The sequence below is a fragment of the Gadus morhua genome, unplaced genomic scaffold (genome assembly GCF_902167405.1).
Source record: "Gadus morhua unplaced genomic scaffold, gadMor3.0, whole genome shotgun sequence".
NCBI lineage: Eukaryota > Metazoa > Chordata > Actinopteri > Gadiformes > Gadidae > Gadus > Gadus morhua.
In genome coordinates, this window is record NW_021964112.1 from 10770 (window position 1) to 28090 (window position 17321).

General features: G+C 53.7%; 1 protein-coding gene across 1 annotated transcript; it reads right to left on the reverse strand.

Annotated features, from left to right (window-relative positions):
• Positions 1-170: 170 nt before the first annotated feature.
• LOC115539042 (zinc finger CCCH domain-containing protein 13) lies at positions 171-16670 on the reverse strand (the record flags this gene model as incomplete). The annotated part of the gene is made up of 15 exons (XM_030350245.1): positions 171-1845; positions 2059-2222; positions 3365-3565; positions 4170-4313; positions 5123-5926; positions 6769-8043; positions 8246-8445; positions 8986-9439; positions 10350-10673; positions 11309-11776; positions 13217-13590; positions 14422-14592; positions 15208-15414; positions 15934-16082; positions 16441-16670. Coding segments are annotated over 15 exons (5489 nt in total), but the record flags the coding sequence as incomplete, so codon positions are not given.
• Between the last annotated feature and the right edge of the window lie 651 nt (positions 16671-17321).

A 17321-nucleotide genomic window follows, 5' to 3' on the forward strand; every position in this document is an offset into this window, starting at 1 on the left:
CCAAACTCACCGTATTCCCAATTCAGGCCTCTTGGTTAATTTGTGCTAAAAATAAAGGCATACAGATATTACTTGGGAACCCTGACTACATTAAAAATACAAACAAATAAATTACACATTAACACTTTTGAAAACATGGTTTCCCTGATAAACGTATATATTGATGTACATTTAAAAAACGAATCATGATTTATTCCAAGTTATTAAAAAACGGTCAAAAAGGCAAGGCTTTGTAATAACGGATTATGATTGACAAATAAATCGTGTCTTTACTGTACAAACACCACCTTGATGCCAGTGATGCTCTAACTGATGGGCCAGTTTATCATCTTTCCACTCCAAGATTATTTCCCCAGGTCAGTGTCTCTTCCTGCTAAGCATGCAATGCCTGCTTCCCAATCACTCACAACTTTGTCCAGGGCCACCATGATGTACTGAGGAAATGAAGGTTCACTATCTAACCCCTCTTCAATGTGTTCATTCCCGTTTCTCAGGCACCAAAAAGCAATACATGTCAGTGCTCATAAGTGCGATGAATAATGCACTGTTATTCTTAGTAGGGTGTTTTGTTGATATGTTGGAGGTGGTGGTGGCTCTTTACTGGAAGATCCAAAATGGCAACACTGAGTAGTCAGCCCCACCGTCTCTACTGTGGGGTGGGGGTTCAGCCATCTCGGATCTGTTGCAAAGTCATTGCCAAGCCATTCATAATAAACACATTAGACAAGCACATAGGGACAAGCAGCTAGTATGAATAATGGTAAGACAAAAAAATAAATACATTCAGGCAGAGAATGGCTTGCCAGTGCTTATTTGAGGGGAGCGATGAAGTTCACCCGGGGTACCCTTGTTCATGGGTTCGTTCATCAGTTCAACAAAGACCATAATACTTAAATGAAGCTCATCTTTCCATAGTGTAAACAAAAACACAAACGCACACCCACATTTCAGGGCCTCATGCGTCACATTATCAGCGCTGGTGAACATCGTATTCCAACGTCATTTCACATAAAGTAAGAAACCCGATGCCAAAAAACACTCAAACATCTAACCATTTTAATGCACAGATTAAGTATCCAATGCACAACACAGAGGGACACAGAAAACAGATCATTTCACGCGGCGAGAGATGCGTTGCACCCGGGGTTTTCTAAAATCTCCTGAACACAAATCCACCGCCATCTAATTTCCGCAGCCTCTCGCTTCTCTCTTCGCTGTAGTTCATTGTACACGACCTCCACACGGGCCCCAAGTCTCATGGCTCAGCTACACTGGACTCTCAGCCGCACACAAAATGAAAAAAGTTATAAGCACTGACTGTATGTAAATAGCTCACAAAACGTTGTTTTGCGACGCGATTAATAAAAACCAAAAACAAACAAAGAGCCTATGTAACGAAGCGATCGCTTAGCGGGTGTGTAGGCGAATGGGCCACACACACACACACACACACACACACACACACACACGTATATAAAAAAGAAAAGAAAAGATTCAATACTAAAAAGGCGTCTAATCGGTTCAGGAGACAGATATCTCCGTCGGCACGGCGCCCGGTTGGCCGCTCCCGGTGGCCACCGCCGCCGCCTCCTCGTCTGCCTCGGGTGGTGTCTGTGGTGGTGAGGTGGGGGCGTCGGTGGCGGCCGGAGGCGGGGCTGCTCCGTCGGCCTTGTCGGTCGGGGTGACGGCGGTCGTCGGGGTGGTGGGGGTTGGCGTGGCGGGGGTGGTGGGGGTGGCGGCGGCGGCGGCGTGGGCAGACATGCTCCTCCGGAAGAGACGCATGCTAAGCTGCATGAGTTCCGTGTCCAGGCCGGGGGTCACGGGGTACATCTGCTTGATCAGACCCTGGGAGGGGGAGGAGGGGGGGGCGGGGGGACAGAGGGGGGAGGAGTTAGGAAGCACAGGCGTGGGGAGCGATGGGGAAATGTTCCCTTTCTGATTAGCGTCTCTCCGTGTGTGTTTCCCTGTGTGTGTGCGTGTGCGCACGCGTGTGTTTGCGTTGACAACAAAATTGAAGCCGCTCTGTCATTGGCGGACGCCGAGTGAGACCCCGCCCACCTTGTCGTTTTTCAGCAGCTGCCGGCGAATGGCGAAGTCCCGACGGGCGCACAGGGCCTTGCAGCAGGGGCCCAGGTTGCTTAGCAACCCCGCCCTCTCCACCCGCCGGTTGAGGGCGGCCATGTTGAGGGCCCCTAGGTCGTGTTCGAAGAGCTTGTCGGCGTCTGGAAGAGGGGGGGGGGGGGGGGCACAGCGTTAACAACCGCGTCACAGAGCACGGCCATGCGCTACGCTAGTAGTTAGCATCGATACATTTGCCGCTTACACTGTCACCTTAAGCCACCTTGATGTGTGATTTCCTTATAGCCTAGTTACGTTTATTCGGAATTCTACCGTAAATGTTCGGGTAATATAATCGTTTTGATGATACAGGGAACATTTGACCATTTCAAACCCTTCCCGTTGAAGCAAAACCAGACATTTGTACAGTAAGCTAGCTCCCCATCGTGCTGATACTATAAGACACCGCCGTTTTAAGTCTTAAATTCAAACGTTCCAGCGGTTGAATAAACACAAGCTTCCTACAGTTAGTCGTTTAGCAACTTGATCAATCGTGCAAGTGAGAGCGTGACCCGTCAAAGTGGTCCATCAGAACCGGAGTGAGTACAGAACACAATAACCCTGCACGACCAAGTTAAAAATAAAAATGGCACCAGGTACACAGAGAGTAGCTTCAGGCACACTGGTCGTTTCCACCCACCCGTCTATAAAGGCATAATCAGGGTTTTGGTAGTTTGATACTTTTGTGTAATATAAAAAAAGAAAAGAAAAAGGAAAGCAGTCGGAAACCCGGTCGTCACGGTTCAACCCGACACACGCTAGGGCTTTGACTCCGAACTACGTTATTCGACTGTGATTCGAATATCAAAAAATAAATCAAAATTCGAAGGAATATTAGGCAGCCCTTAATATTGGAACCTGTTGTGGGCAGGCCAAGAGGGAGAGACGTCGGAGAACCCGACGCAGTCTATTCATAATATTGTAATGACCACGGAAGAGGCAGTGAATGAAGTATCGATTAGACAGCGATTTATCAGAAACCTAATAAACCGTTGGAACATGCAGGACCGGTAACCATAGCAACGCCGGTAAACAAACCTCGCGAATCCCAATCCAGGTCTTACTGAAGGCATTTAATGGGTCAAAATATTATTAATAAATATTCGAATATATTCGAATATTAATATTAATAAACAAACAAACTTCTAATATGATTTTCGGGCAGAAGTCAAAGCCCTAACGCACGCCAACCCGAACCGCAGCCGAGCAACGACTCTAACGTTCTCGTCCCCCCCCGGGTGGGTACCTTTGGGGTCCTCCAGCTCGCCCCGGCAGACCTCCCGGACCTGCTCCAGGAGCCGGGGCCCGGCCAGGCGCTTGGAGATGCCCGCCCGGAGCAGCACGGCGCCGGGGGTGAAGCGCAGGAGGGCGGCCCCCGCCGCCCGGGCCTCGGCCTTCTGCTTGGGCATCAGGCTGGACCAGTCCACGTCGATCACGTCCAGGGGGCCTGGGACGCACAGGCAGGGGGTCAGAGGTCAGACACCGGGAGGACGGGTTCATCACAGGTTAGAGACCAGAATGACTCATTCATTATGGGTCAAAGGTTAGTGAGTGGGAGATCTAATTAATTAAAGGTTAGGGGTTAGAGACCAGAATAACTCATTCATTATGGGTCAAAGGTTAGTGAGTGGGAGATCTAATTAATTAAAGGTTAGGGGTTAGAGACCAGAATAACTCATTCATTAGTGGTTAAAGGTTAGTGGCGGGAAGATCTAATTAATTAAAGGTTAGGGGTTAGAGACCAGAATAACTCATTCATTATGGGTTAAAGGTTAGTGAGTGGAATATCTAATTAATTAAAGGTTAGTGGTTAGAGAATTACTCATTCATTATTGGTTAAAGGATAGTGACCGTCCCTAATTATAGGTTAGGGGTGAGACACTGGTAGGACTAATTGATTATAGGTTAGGGGTTTAAAGACACTGGGATAACTAATTAGTAAGAGGTTAGGGGCTAGAAACTGGTAGGAATAATTCATTATAGGTTAGGGGTTCAAAGACACTGGGATAACTAACTCGTCGGTGGTTAGCGGTCGGTGGCTAGTCGTCTACCTGTGATCTTCTCGTCGTCCTGCTGGTCCTCTTTCTTCTGGCTGCCGGCCAGGATCTCGTCCAGCTCGTCGTCACTGATTGGCTCGTACTCCTCGCCCCCGGAGACCACCGATTGGCTGTCGTCTTCCTTGGGGTCGTCATCCCCTGTGGGAGGCAAGCGAGGCGTGGGTGTTAGCACGGCCGGGAGAAATAGACGCCACCACTGAGCCATACTGGGAGGAAACCATTCAAAGATGCACTTTAATCCAAAGCAATTAATTGAATTCAGATGAACACGAGTTCACGTACTTAAAGCGAAGGTAGGGTTTCAGGGGGCAGACATTAAGTGAACCCAGAAGCTTTGTCTGGAGATTCGACCATATTAACTAGACTAAACCCACGGCGCCACTAATAGTCGGTAAGTGTGACCCGTCTAAATTAATTTAATTAATTCTTTGATAGTTTAAATTGAAGGCATTCTAAGTGCAAAAAGTAGACAGAATCGTGATTCGAAAATGTGAAAATTAGGTGTGTAGCCAGACAGACGCGTCTTGCATCCGATACATTTTTTAGATAATTCATTTTGGGGGAGATTTATTGATCGTTGTCTGACTACTAAGACAATAACAACAAATACGACCAAAAATATCCTCCTAAAATTAATTGGCCTCCCCCAGCTTTAAACCTGCATGGGGTTCAGATCCAGAGGAGCGATGTTCTCAAGTCAATAGAAGAAATGGACTCCCTTACACACAATGGGGTATTGTGTGTATGTCTTTAACAATGTGAAAGGACTTAAATAAAGAAAAAAAAGAACGAAAGAGAAAAAAAAGGTAGAAAAAAGGAAAAAAAGGAAGAAAAAGAAAAAAAAAGAAAGAAAAAGAAAACTTGTTCAACTTGTTTCTTAAGAGTGCTCAGTCTCCGCCCCCTCCATTAGCCCCTCCCCTGAACCACTGGGCTCCGCTCCGGCCTACCGTCAACGCTGTCGGCCCTGTCCGCCGCCGCCTCCCCGCCTCCGGGCTGGTGGCTGTTCCCGGGCTTCTCCCCCTCGCCGCTGAAGGCCTCCCGGGGCAGCAGCGGCTCGTACTCGGGTCGCTCGGGCCGCATCATCATCATCACGCCCTCGCCGCGCCCCGGCGCCCGCGGATCCCCGTGCGGCGCCATCTCCATCATCATCATCATCATGCGGTCACGCTCCCTGTCGCCGCCACCGCCGCCGCCGCCGCCGCGCTCCCCCGGCCCGCCCCTCTCCCCGCGGGCGTCCCTCTCCCGCTCCCGTTCCCGCTCCCGCTCGTGCTGCTGGATCAGCCCCTCGGGCAGCAGGCGCTCCCGCTCCCGGAGGTCCCGGAGGAGGGGCTCCCGGCCCGGCCGCATCAGCAGCGGCTCGCGGCCGCGCGCCGCCGCCAGCCCGTGGGGGGCCAGGCCCTGGCCCGGCCAGTCGCGGTCCCAGTCGCGGGGGTTCTGGTGGGGGGGGGGGAGGGGCTGGAGGAGGAGCGGCGCCTGGCCCAGGAGAGGGGGCTGCTGCTGGGGGGGCAGCAGGTGCTGCTGCTGCTGCTGCTGCTGGAGGAGGAGGACCGGGAGGGGGGGCTGCTGGGACAGCAGGGGCTGCTGGGAGGAGGCCGGGGGCCGCAGCTCCTTGCGGTCGAAGGCCTCGCGCTCGCCGGCCGCGCCGCCGCGCTCGCGGCTGTCGTAGGAGCCGGCGCGCGAGCGCGAGCGGCCCTGGCGCTCCGAGTCCGGGGAGCTGCGGCGGGAGCTGTGGCTGCGCGAGTCCTGGCGGTCTGAGGGGGAGGGGGGGGGTGAACGGCTGGGTTAGAGGCTTTTGAGTGATGAGTGAGTGAGTGAGAGTGAGAGTGAGAGAGTGAGAGTGAGAGAGTGAGAGAGTGAGAGTGAGAGAGTGAGAGAGGTAGTGAGTGAGGTAGTGAGTGAGGTAGTGAGGTGAGTCAGTGAGGTGAGTGAGAGAGTGAGGTGAGTGAGAGTGAGGTGAGTGAGAGAGTGAGGTGAGTGAGAGTGAGGTGAGTGAGAGAGTGAGGTGAGTCAGTGAGAGTGTGAGGTGAGTCAGTGAGAGTGAGAGAGTGAGAGAGTGTGAGAGTGAGTGAGTGAGAGAGTGAGAGAGGTAGTGAGTGAGGTAGTGAGTGAGGTAGTGAGGTGAGTCAGTGAGGTGAGTGAGAGAGTGAGGTGAGTGAGAGTGAGGTGAGTGAGAGAGTGAGGTGAGTGAGAGTGAGGTGAGTGAGAGAGTGAGGTGAGTGAGAGTGAGGTGAGTGAGAGTGAGGTGAATGAGGTGAGTGAGAGTGAGGTGAGTGAGAGTGAGGTGAGTGAGAGTGAGGTGAGTGAGTGAGTGAGGTGAGTGAGAGAGTGAGGTGAGTGAGAGAGTGAGGTGAGTGAGAGAGTGAGGTGAGTGAGAGAGTGAGGTGAGTGAGAGTGAGGTGAGTGAAAGATTGAGGTGAGTGAGAGTGAGGAGTGAGAGTGAGGTGAGTGAGGGAGTGAGGTGAGTGAGAGAGTGAGGTGAGAGAGAGTGAGGAGAGTGAGAGTGAGTTGAGTGAGGTGAGTGAGGTGTGTCAGTGAATGAGTGAGTGAGTGAGTGAGTGAGTGAGTGAGTGAGTGAGTGCGTGCGTGCGCTCACCTGAGGACGTGCTGCGGCTGGGCTCCCCCCTCCTCAGCTGGTCGATGCGGGACTTCCTCTCGGTGAACGCGTGCTCCCCGGGCCCCGCCCGCTCCCGGTCCCGGGAGGAGGGGGGGGCCCCCTGCATGCGTCCGCGGCGGCCTCCGCCGGGCCGGGCCCCCGGGGGGTCCTCGCGCCCCGCCGGCTCCCCGGACGGCGAGCGGAGGCGGCGCGAGGAGGGGGGGAGGGCCCCGCGGTTCTGGAGCCCGCCCCCGACGCCCCGGGACCCCTCGGGGAGGGGCTTGCGCAGCAGGGGCTGGGACATGAGGGGCTGGGGGGGCAGGGTGGGCAGCAGCAGGTGGGGGGGCTCCTGGGGCAGCAGGGGGGCGATGGCGGGGGCAGCCGCGTTGCCCCGCTCCCGCTCCCGGCCGCGCCGGGGGCCACCGCCCCGGCGGAGCAGCTCCACGGGGGCCCGCTCGGCCGGGGGGGGCGGCCCCCGGTCCGGGCGGGGGGGCGGGGCCGTCTCCGTGGCCCCGCCCCCTCCTCCTCCTCCCACCTCCTCGTCCGACCAGTCGCTGAAGTTGGCGTCCATCTTGGGCGGCGGGGCGGGGCCCGGCCTCAGGGAGGGCCCCGGGGGGGTGCGGGGCCCCCGCCGGCGCTTGCCCGGGGGCAGGTGGGCGTCGTCCTCGGCCGAGCCGTCGGACTCCGCCCCCCCGCCGCGGGGCCGCTTGGCCTTCCTCTCCATCTTCTTCTTCGCCCCTTTGCGCGGCGAGTGCTGCAGCGGCGCCGGAAGCAGGGCGGCGGGGGGCGGGGCTTCGGTGACGGGGGGCGGAGCCTGGGCAGCGGCGGCGGCGGCGGCGGGGGGGTCGGCGTCCCGGCCCGGCGCCTCTTCGTCCTTGCGGCCGCCGGTCTTCTTCGGGCCCTTCCGCGCCGACTTGCCCTTCTTCTTGTTCTCCTGGGAGCCGGCCGAGTCGCGGTCGTCGCCCACGGCGACGGCCGCCACGGCGGGGGCCGGCGGAGGGGGGCTGGCGTCCCGGGGCGGGTCCCGCCCCCGGCCGCGGGAGTCGGAGCGGGCGCCGTCCGGCGGGCCACGCCCTCGCTCGCCGCCGCGGGGCTCGGGGTCGTCGTGGCGACCGCGGCCGTCCCTCTTCTCGGCCCCGCCCCCTCCGCGGCGCTCCTCCTCCTTCCAGCGGCCCGGTTTGTCGTCGGAGGAAGTGGGCGTGGCCCGGGGCGGCGTGCGCAGCAGAGGCTCATGGGGCCGCACCACCTGACTCAGGAGGCGGTGCTTATCCCCGCCTGGAGAGAGACACACACACACACACACACACACACACACAGACACACACACACACAATCATAAATACTAATTCAAAAAAAAAAAAAAAAAAGATACACGACACCGTCCCTTTAAGAGCGGTGCGTTAAACGTGTGCGTTCCAAATGCCCGGCGTGTCCCGTTGTCATTTCATTGGCTCCCTGATAAAGATTGGTTCCCTACTGTCGGAGGTGGGAGGCGGGAACACCGGGTTCGGTAGGAGGGGCTGTGGGTGGAGCTTGGCCTGCCCCCGGCCAATGGGGCGCTCACTTTTCTCCTCGGCGCTGTTGTAGCCGTCGCTGTCGGCGGGGCTGGCCTCGCGCGCCGCGCGCTTGGGGGACGGCCGCGGGCTGGGGGTGTTCTCGCCGCGGTGCCGCTTACGGCTGCGGCGGGAAAGAAAAAAGATCGGAACGTTAGTCTTCGCGGGACGACTGTTTGTCTGATTTATTTTCTAATCCGGGGGATATTATGTCAAAGTAAGGGAGGTAGCTGATTCTTTACCCCTTCTTTGACGCATTTCGGAAAAACTATATTTTCGAATGAGTTTACTTTCCGCTAAAAACATTACGATCTTTTTTTTTTTTTTTTTTTTTTTTAAACCATGCAATTTTATGCAACTGAGGAATCATCTTGATCTTCTGATCTTCCATGTCTGCACTTCAGTTTAGCAAACTATCTTCCAAGCTATTAGTTGATAACATCAGAGGAAAGATAGCCGTTGATTGGGTGTTACTAAATAAAAACACTTTCTAAATAAGTAAATGCATTTCAAAATAAATAAATGCAAAAACAAGCATCATAAACACTCTTGATTACAGCCTGATCCGTGCAGCGAAATGGATCACGGTCACATGACCAGGACGATCTTGTCGCTAGGCTGCATGACCACGAACGAGGGTGAAACGGTAGCCGTGGATACGTACCTGGCCTTGCGGTCGTCGTGGGACTCCCTCGCCGCCCTCTCCTCCCGCGGCTCCTCTCGGCGTTCCCGCCGCTCCTTCTCCCGCTCCTCCCACTCCCGCTGGCGGTCTCTCTCGCGCTGCTCCCTCTCCCTCTCTCTCTCCCGGCGCTCCCTCTCGCGCTCCTCCTGCTCCCGCTCCCTCTCTCGCTCCCGCTTCTCCCGCTCCCGTTCCCGCTCCCTCTCGCGCTCCCTGTCGCGCTCCCGGTTGCGTTCCCGCTCGGCCTCGCGCTCCTTCTCCTTCTCCCGCTCCCTCTCCTTCTCCCGCTCGCGTTCCCGCTCCTTCTCGCGCTCCTTCTCCCTCTCCCTCTCGCGCTCCCGGTCACGGTTGCGGTCCTCCCGGCGGTCCTCGCCCCGGTCGCCGCGGCGTTCCTCGCGCTCCGGCTCCTGGTGTCGGCTCGGGGAAGCCGCCCTCTGATCTGGGAACGGGGAAAGAAACACAGTCCGGGTCACTTCCTGCTCTTTGTTCCTGTTCATCTGAGAAAAGGACTATGTGGGGGACATGGATGTGTGAGGTTGATGGGTTGAATCCCTCACTAGTGAGGGGGAGATACAGAGCCAGGGCGGAGAGCATTCAAGTTTTTGAAATGAGTGAAAGGTCACTATTCACTTCTAAAGTGGCGTTCTCAAAGCTTTTCACGTGAATCCATGTATGTCAGGTCACCATCGATCGCCGAGTGAGCCTACAGCCTACTGAGAAGGCCCTCGCATTCGGAGTATTATGAATGTCACAAACTAGGGGAGGGGTTCTACTGGAACAATCACTGCTTATCCACACAGGGGTCGCCAAAGAGAACAGAACGGGTATCTCGAGACGACCGCCTTAAATGACCGGGACTCGGCTCAACATTGCAACTCAATAACAGTGTTCATTATTTTAAGTATAAAACGAGTTTGTGGAGTTAAATGTTTACAATTAAATGTGATTAAATTTTTCCTTATCACAAATATGGTAATAAACAGAAGTGTATGGTTTAACTAATGAACACTCAGGATTCTTCAGGCTGCAGCAGTATCAAATGATATATCGTGATTATATTTATATTTATTTATATATATATATATATATATATATATATATATATATATATATATATATATATATATATATATATATATATATTTTTTTTTTTTTTTTTTTTTTTAAAGCTCATAAAATAATTTGGGTCGCACATAAATTGACAGGGTCGGTCGAAAACCGGAACCAAACCAAAATTTTTTTAGGCCCTATTTGATCCCCTTTTTATATTTTTGTAGTTTTACAACTTAGCGTTTTGACTTTACAATCCAACCCTCGACGGTCCGGGTTCGGCGGCCGACGGGTCCTACCTCTCTCCCGGGTCTCCCGGCGGTCCCGCTCGCCGCTGGCTCCTCCCCCTCCCCCTCCTCCTCCTCCTCCTCCTCCTCGCCGCTCATACGCCTCCCCCCGGCGGTCCCCGCCCTCATAGCGGTCCCCCCGCTCCGCCGGCCGGTCGGAGCCCCTCTCGGGGGCCCGCTCCGCGGCGGCGCTCCCGGTGGCGCTCCCGCCGCCGCCGCCGCCACCGCCGCGCTCGCTGGTGCGCTCCGTGCTGCGCTCCCGGGCCGAGCCGCTGCGGGACTCCCAGCTGTCGTGGCTGCCCTCAGGCGGGGCCCCGCGGGACGTCCTGGTGGAGCCTGGGGGGGTAAGAAAGGATTAACTCCCTGAGGACTTAAGACTGAAGGCTTTCATGTTAGCATTAGCTTCCTGCTAACCCGTAAACCCGTTTTACTTGGCCTTCGTTTTCTTTAACTTATCCGTTTGATTTGATTATTTTATTTTTTGAGTTTCTGTTAATAAAAACGTGCATAATGAGGTTGCCTTGCCGGAAGTTAAAAAGGGCTGATGTCATTATTATATTCTTTGTGAGGAATATAATATTGAATATAAAAAAATATTTTTTCAACGCATGGTTTTTATATTAATTGGTTGCACCAGATAAGATAATTTTGTAGGATCTTATTTCAAATGAAAGAAATTTGAATGCAATATATTTATATAGATAATTTTTTTTTTATTATTTGTATATATTCAATATCATTTGTAGGATAACATTTTAAAATTCAGATATTTTTTATTATACTTTTGTGATGTGAACTAAAACGTATATTTTTTTTATCTTGAGACGGTTTGATTAAAAGCATTAAAACAAATGCTATAAACCAAGCAGTCTTAATATAAAATATATATTATACTTTCAACCGCACTTTATAACCGTAAACCTTTAAACCCGGGAACGCCCCAAACCCCGGGAACAAAACCGGAATCTCACTTTTCTCTGCGGCGGCGGCGGCGGGAGCGTCGGCGGTCCGGCCGCGGCCCCGCCCGTTCCTCTCCGCCCGGGCTTCGGTACTCCGGCCCTCGGCCTTCCCCTCCCCGCGGGCGGCCTCCTCGCGCCCCCCGTGGCCCCTCCCGTAGCCCCTCTCCTCCTGGGCCGCCGAGGCCGGCTCCTCCTTGCGCTCCGGCCTCTCCTTCTCCCGCTCCTTCTCGCGCTCCTTGTCCCGCTCCCGGTCCCGGCGCTCCAGGGACTCCCGGGCCGAGCGGGGGTCCGGTCGGGTCTCCCTCGTCTCCTTGGCGTCCCGGGCGTGCTCCCGGGTCGACTCCCGGCCGCGGTCGCCGCGCCCGTCCCGGCGCTCCCGCGGTTGCTCCCGGCTCTCCCGGTCGTCCCGGGACGAGCTCTGCTCCGGCTCGTAGTCCCGCTCGTCCCGGTTGGAGTCCTTGTCCCGCTTCCCGCGGCTCTCTGGGGGACCGAGGGGGAAGACAAGAGTGACCGAGAGACCAGGGAGACACAGAGAGACCAGAGACAGACAGAGAGACCAGAGACACACAGAGTGACCCAGAGAGACCACAAGCACACCTAGACAGAGTGACCACAAACACACCAAGTGACCAGAGACACTGAGTGACAGAGTGACCAGAGAGAAAGAGTGACCAGAGAGACAGAGTGACCAGAGACACTGAGTGACAGAGTGACCAGAGAGAAAGAGTGACCAGAGAGACGGAGTGACCAGAGAGACGGAGTGACCAGAGAGACGGAGTGACCAGAGAGAAAGAGTGACCAGAGAGAAAGAGTGACCAGAGAGACGGAGTGACCAGAGTGACAGAGTGACCAGAGACACTGAGTGACCAGAGTGACTAGAGAGAAAGAGTGACCAGAGAGAAAGAGTGACCAGAGAGACGGAGTGACCAGAGTGACAGAGTGACCAGAGAGAAAGAGTGACCGGAGAGAAAGAGTGACCAGAGAGAAAGAGTGACCGGAGAGAAAGAGTGACCGGAGAGAAAGAGTGACCAGAGAGAAAGAGTGACTGAGCGACCAGAGAGAAAGAGTGACCAGAGAGAAAGAGTGACCGGAGAGACAGAGGGACCAGAGAGAAAGAGTGACTGAGTGACCAGAGAGAAAGAGTGACCAGAGAGAAAGAGTGACCAGAGAGAAAGAGTGACCGGAGAGAAAGAGTGACCAGAGAGAAAGAGTGACTGAGCGACCAGAGAGAAAGAGTGACCAGAGAGAAAGAGTGACCGGAGAGACAGAGTGACCAGAGAGAAAGAGTGACTGAGTGACCAGAGAGAAAGAGTGACCAGAGAGAAAGAGTGACCAGAGAGGAAGAGTGACCGGAGAGAAAGAGTGACCAGAGAGAAAGAGTGACCAGAGAGAAAGAGTGACCAGAGAGACGGAGTGACCAGAGAGACGGAGTGACCAGAGAGACGGAGTGACCAGAGAGACAGAGTGACTAGAGAATTACAGACAGGCCTTTCACACACAAACTTTTACAGATGCAATGCAACACACGTCCAGAGATAAGCCGCTACAGACCTGTTCACACATACAGCAGATATACCAGATACTTTAGCCGAAGGACGGCGACGTGGCAGAGCGTTTAGCGGGCAGGAAGTGAAACAAAGCATGCAGCGGAATTCTGTGTTTTGCTTCCAACACGTCGAAGTTCGCGGGCCGGGCTTCCAACACCCTAACGCTGAATCTTTTTTGCGAATACATCAATACTTCATTTATTTACGATGTATCCACAATATAGAGCATGAGAGAATATAGAGAATGTTCGTCTTAAAAGGTGCCAGGGTGAAATGGCTAAGAGTTGGATCTCTTTAAGCGAGGGCAAAGGTCAAAGGTTAAAGGTCAAAAAGTACAAATAGTAAAGAACCCCGGCACTCGCGCGGCGCTCACCATCTCTCCTCTTGTCCGAGGTCGGGGGGGCGGCTGGCAGGGGGCTCCGTTCCCGCTCGCCGCGGCTCCGGTCCTGGCGGCGCCCGGGGCTGGCGCGCTCGCCACGGCGATGCGACGGCGAGGAGTAGGGTGGCGACCGCGAGCGCCTGGAGCCGGAGCCCGGGGGGGTGGCGCTGCCGGCCCCTCGGCCGGAGGAGGGGGCGGCGGCGGCGGCGTTGGCGGCGTCCCGGTGGTAACCGGGGGAGACGGAGGCGCGTCGGCGGCCCCGGGGGGAGGGCGAGTGGCGCTGGGCGGACGAGCCCGAGTGGGAGGAGGGGGAGTGGTGGCGGGGGGGGGTGGGGGTGTGGCGGTGGCGGGGTGGGGGAGACGGGGACCTGTGGGAGGGAGAGGACGTTAGGACACTGTAGCACATGTACACGAAAAACACCACTAATATAATCGTTTTTTTTTTTTTATTAATTTTTTTATTAAATGTTTTATAGAAAGAACAGCTGGATACATTTCTGTGCATAAATTTGATTTGAAAAATGTCTTTCTGAACATTTTGTGTATTTTTTTTAAGACGAAGTTCTCAGTGCGTCATGTTTTCAAACTCAAAAGTAATCCTTTGAATAATCCTGATTTCAATCTTGACCAAAATAATCGTGATTATTATCGTGATTTTTTTTTTCATAATCGAGCAGCCCTAGAAGAGCCCGACGCCATCATTGCGATGTGTGGTGGGGGGGTGGGGGGGGGGTAGCAGGCGGGGGTGTCCCAAGCAGACCGCGTTCCCGCTCTTTTTCGTTTGAATTGCTTTATTGAATTTCATAATTCTTGCACACGTGAGACGTAAACGGCGTAAACCGACGCAGATTCCTTTAGCTGCTCTGCATGGTTCTCTGCTCTGCCCATACCTTTGGGTTTTACGTTTCACACCGACTAACTTTACAGTTTGCTTTCGTTTTGTGACAAAGACGTTTATTCTTATTTTCCCTTTCTTTAACATAACTCTCCCGTTTCCGGAATGGAGCATCTGACGCCGTCATTTCAGGGATCAATCAATTTCTATCGATCGCTCTTCCTAGTTGTTTTAGAAACACATCTCCTCCCATATCGTCTGTCCTCAAAAAACACGTGTTGACTATCAACCAATCAGCAGCCACCTCCTCTACTCATCGTCCAATAGGTGCCGCTGATATTCTGCCCAGGGGGGCCGTACTGACCTGCGTGGGGAGGAGGCCGGGCCGGGGGTCTTGTGGGACGAGGTCTTGGTGGGGGAGGCGGACTTCTTCCTGGAGGGGGGGCTGGGGTCCCTCATGGGGGACGACAGGCTTCCGGAGCGTTCCTCCGAGGCGGCCGAGCGCTTGGCCTTGTGGGAGCTGTCGGATCGGTCCCTGGGGACGGTTGGAGAACAATCGGTTGATCTTTCGATAAAAAAATGGTATTCATATATAGAACTACATTTAAAATGATACCACAAGACTTGTTTTTTTTATTTGTGTCGAAATAGGGGGTTCATTTACACCTTAAAACAAAAATGGCTGACGATGAACATAGAAATGCAAACTATATAATGTCGACGTCACATCAACAGACAGTTAAGAACGACAAATTGTCAGTCGTTTTATTTGTTATCGTGCTGACAAATGTCTAGAGACGTGCTAACCAGCTTTTAAATGTTGAGAATGTATTGCTTATTTTACAGGGCTAATTATTCCCTCGCCCCCCTGCAGCAAAAATTAACCACAGAGACGGGTCACGGCATCGAAAAGTAAAAAAATATGAGTTTCCGATGTTTCAGACAACAGTTTGGATTCTGTCCGCCTCAAAAATATCCGATACCACGAATCAGCTTCCCGAAGAAAAAGAGCAATATACGGGTTCAACCCAGAACCCCCCCAGACCTACACCCCCTAGGCTCCGCCCCCCAGACCTACACTCCCTAGGCCCCGCCCCCCCAGACCTACACCCCCATAGGCTCCACCCCCCGCCCCGCCCCCCAGACCTACCTCCTCTTGTCCTTCTTCTCCTTGTGCTTCTCGGCGTCCCGCCCGCGGTCCTTGCCCTCCTTGGGGGGCTTCTCCTCGGCCAGCTTCTCCTTGTTCTTGTGCTTCCCCTTGTGCTTCTTGCCCGGCACGGGGCCCTCGGTGGGGGCCGGCGGCGGCGGGCTGGGCGTGCGGGGCCCCTTCTTCTTGCCGTGGCCCCCCTTCGACGACCTGGGAGCGAGAGGGAGAGGGCAGAGCGGTGAGTGACACGTCACACAGAGGTCGGAGCCGTGATCTCTATGACGACGGGTGCACGCTACAACAGGGGGCTCAAACTCGCGGCCCGGGGGCCAATTGAGGCCCGCGGGATGATATTTTGGGGCCCCCTACTTGACATCAAAGTTTAGTGTTAGTGTGGCCCGCGCGTTGTCAAACGCACATTTTGCCACGCTTTTTTATCGCTTACGATAGGGTGACCAGATCCTATGAGTCTCACATTTTTGGGGGTCTGATCCTACGAGTCTAACTCTTTTTGGGTCTGATTCTACGAGTCTCACTCTTTTTGGGTCTGATTCTACAAGTCTCACTCTTTTTGGGTCTGATTCTACGAGTCTCACTCTTTTTGGGTCTGATCCTACGAGTCTCACTCTTTTTGGGGTATGATCCTATGATCCTTTTGGACCACGGCTGCAGCTGGATTAAACACAGTGTGACGACGTGAGGCCAGGGGCACGCCGGCGGACCGCTCACCTGGTGGAGTCGGAGAGGGGGGAGGCCCCCGACGCCTTCTTCTCCTTCTTCCCGGAGCCGGGGCCCTTGGAGGAGCCCTTGTGTTTGGGGGAGCCGCTGGACTTCCTAGAGGCGGGGGACTCCTTGGAGCTGGAGCGCTCGGGAGACCCCTGGGGGGAGGGGGTGGGGAAAGAATATTACGATAGTCAGAGCTGTTAGAACGACGTCACCTCAGGAATGTAGGCCGGCTAATGGTATCATGATACCCAACTGTACTTAACAAAATATGTAAAACTAATGTAAAACCAGATGTAAATTTACAAAACATTGGCCGGTATATGTAAATCTTTTGATGACAACGCAAAGATATGCTTTAGATAGTGTTTAATTTAGTGTTACATGTATCGTTTATAGACGTGTTGATTATTTAGCATCTGGACCATTTGTAGGGTTATGTTCTCCGTCCTTTGCTGCTCTGACGCCAGATTTTGTCATCGATGTGATCTGTGCCTTGCCCCCTGTTGGTACCTTGGTGGTGGTGGTGCTGGGGTTGCCGGTTCGAGTCTTGGAGTTGGCGGCGGTGGAGGAGCTGGTGGTGATGGTGGAGGCCGCCACCTCCTCCTTCTCCTTCTTCTTCTTGATGACGATCTCTTCCCTCTTCTCGTGGTTCTCCTGCTCCAGCTTGAGGAGCTCTCGCTGGATCTTCTGCCGCTTCATCTCCAGCGAGAGTTCGTAGTCGTAGTCCCCGACGTCAGAGTCTGGAATGTACGGAAAAACGGTTGGAAGGTATCCCTTTAAGAACCTGTTACGAAGCAGTCCGTCTGAGGTCGAACATATCCCTTTAAGAAGTTCAGCTGTTGTCTAAAATATCCCTTTAAGAGGTTCAGTTACGGTCTAACATATACCTTTAAGAACACAGTCAAGCCAGGTCTAACGTATCCCTTTAAGAAGTTCAGCTGTGGTCTAAAATATCCCTTTAAGAAGTTCAGTTACGGTCTAACATATACCTTTAAGAACACGTCAAGCCAGGTCTAATGTATCCCTTTAAGAAGTTGAACTGTGGTCTAACGTATCCTAAGAAGTACAGCTGCAGTCTAACATATCCCTTTAAGAAGTACAGCTGCGGTCTAACGTATCCCTTTAAGAAGTTTAGCTCCGGTCTACCGTATCCCTTTAAGAAGTTTAGCTCCAGTCTAACGTATCCCTTTAAGAAGTTTAGCAGCGATCTCTCGTATCCCTTTAAGAAGTTTAGCTCCGGTCTACCGTATCCATTTAAGAAGTTTAGCTCCGGTCTACCGTATCCCTTTAAGAAGTTTAGCTCCGGTCTACCGTATCCCTTTAAGAAGTTTAGCTCCGGTCTACCGTATCCCTTTAAGAAGTTTAGCTCCGGTCTACCGTATCCCTTTAAG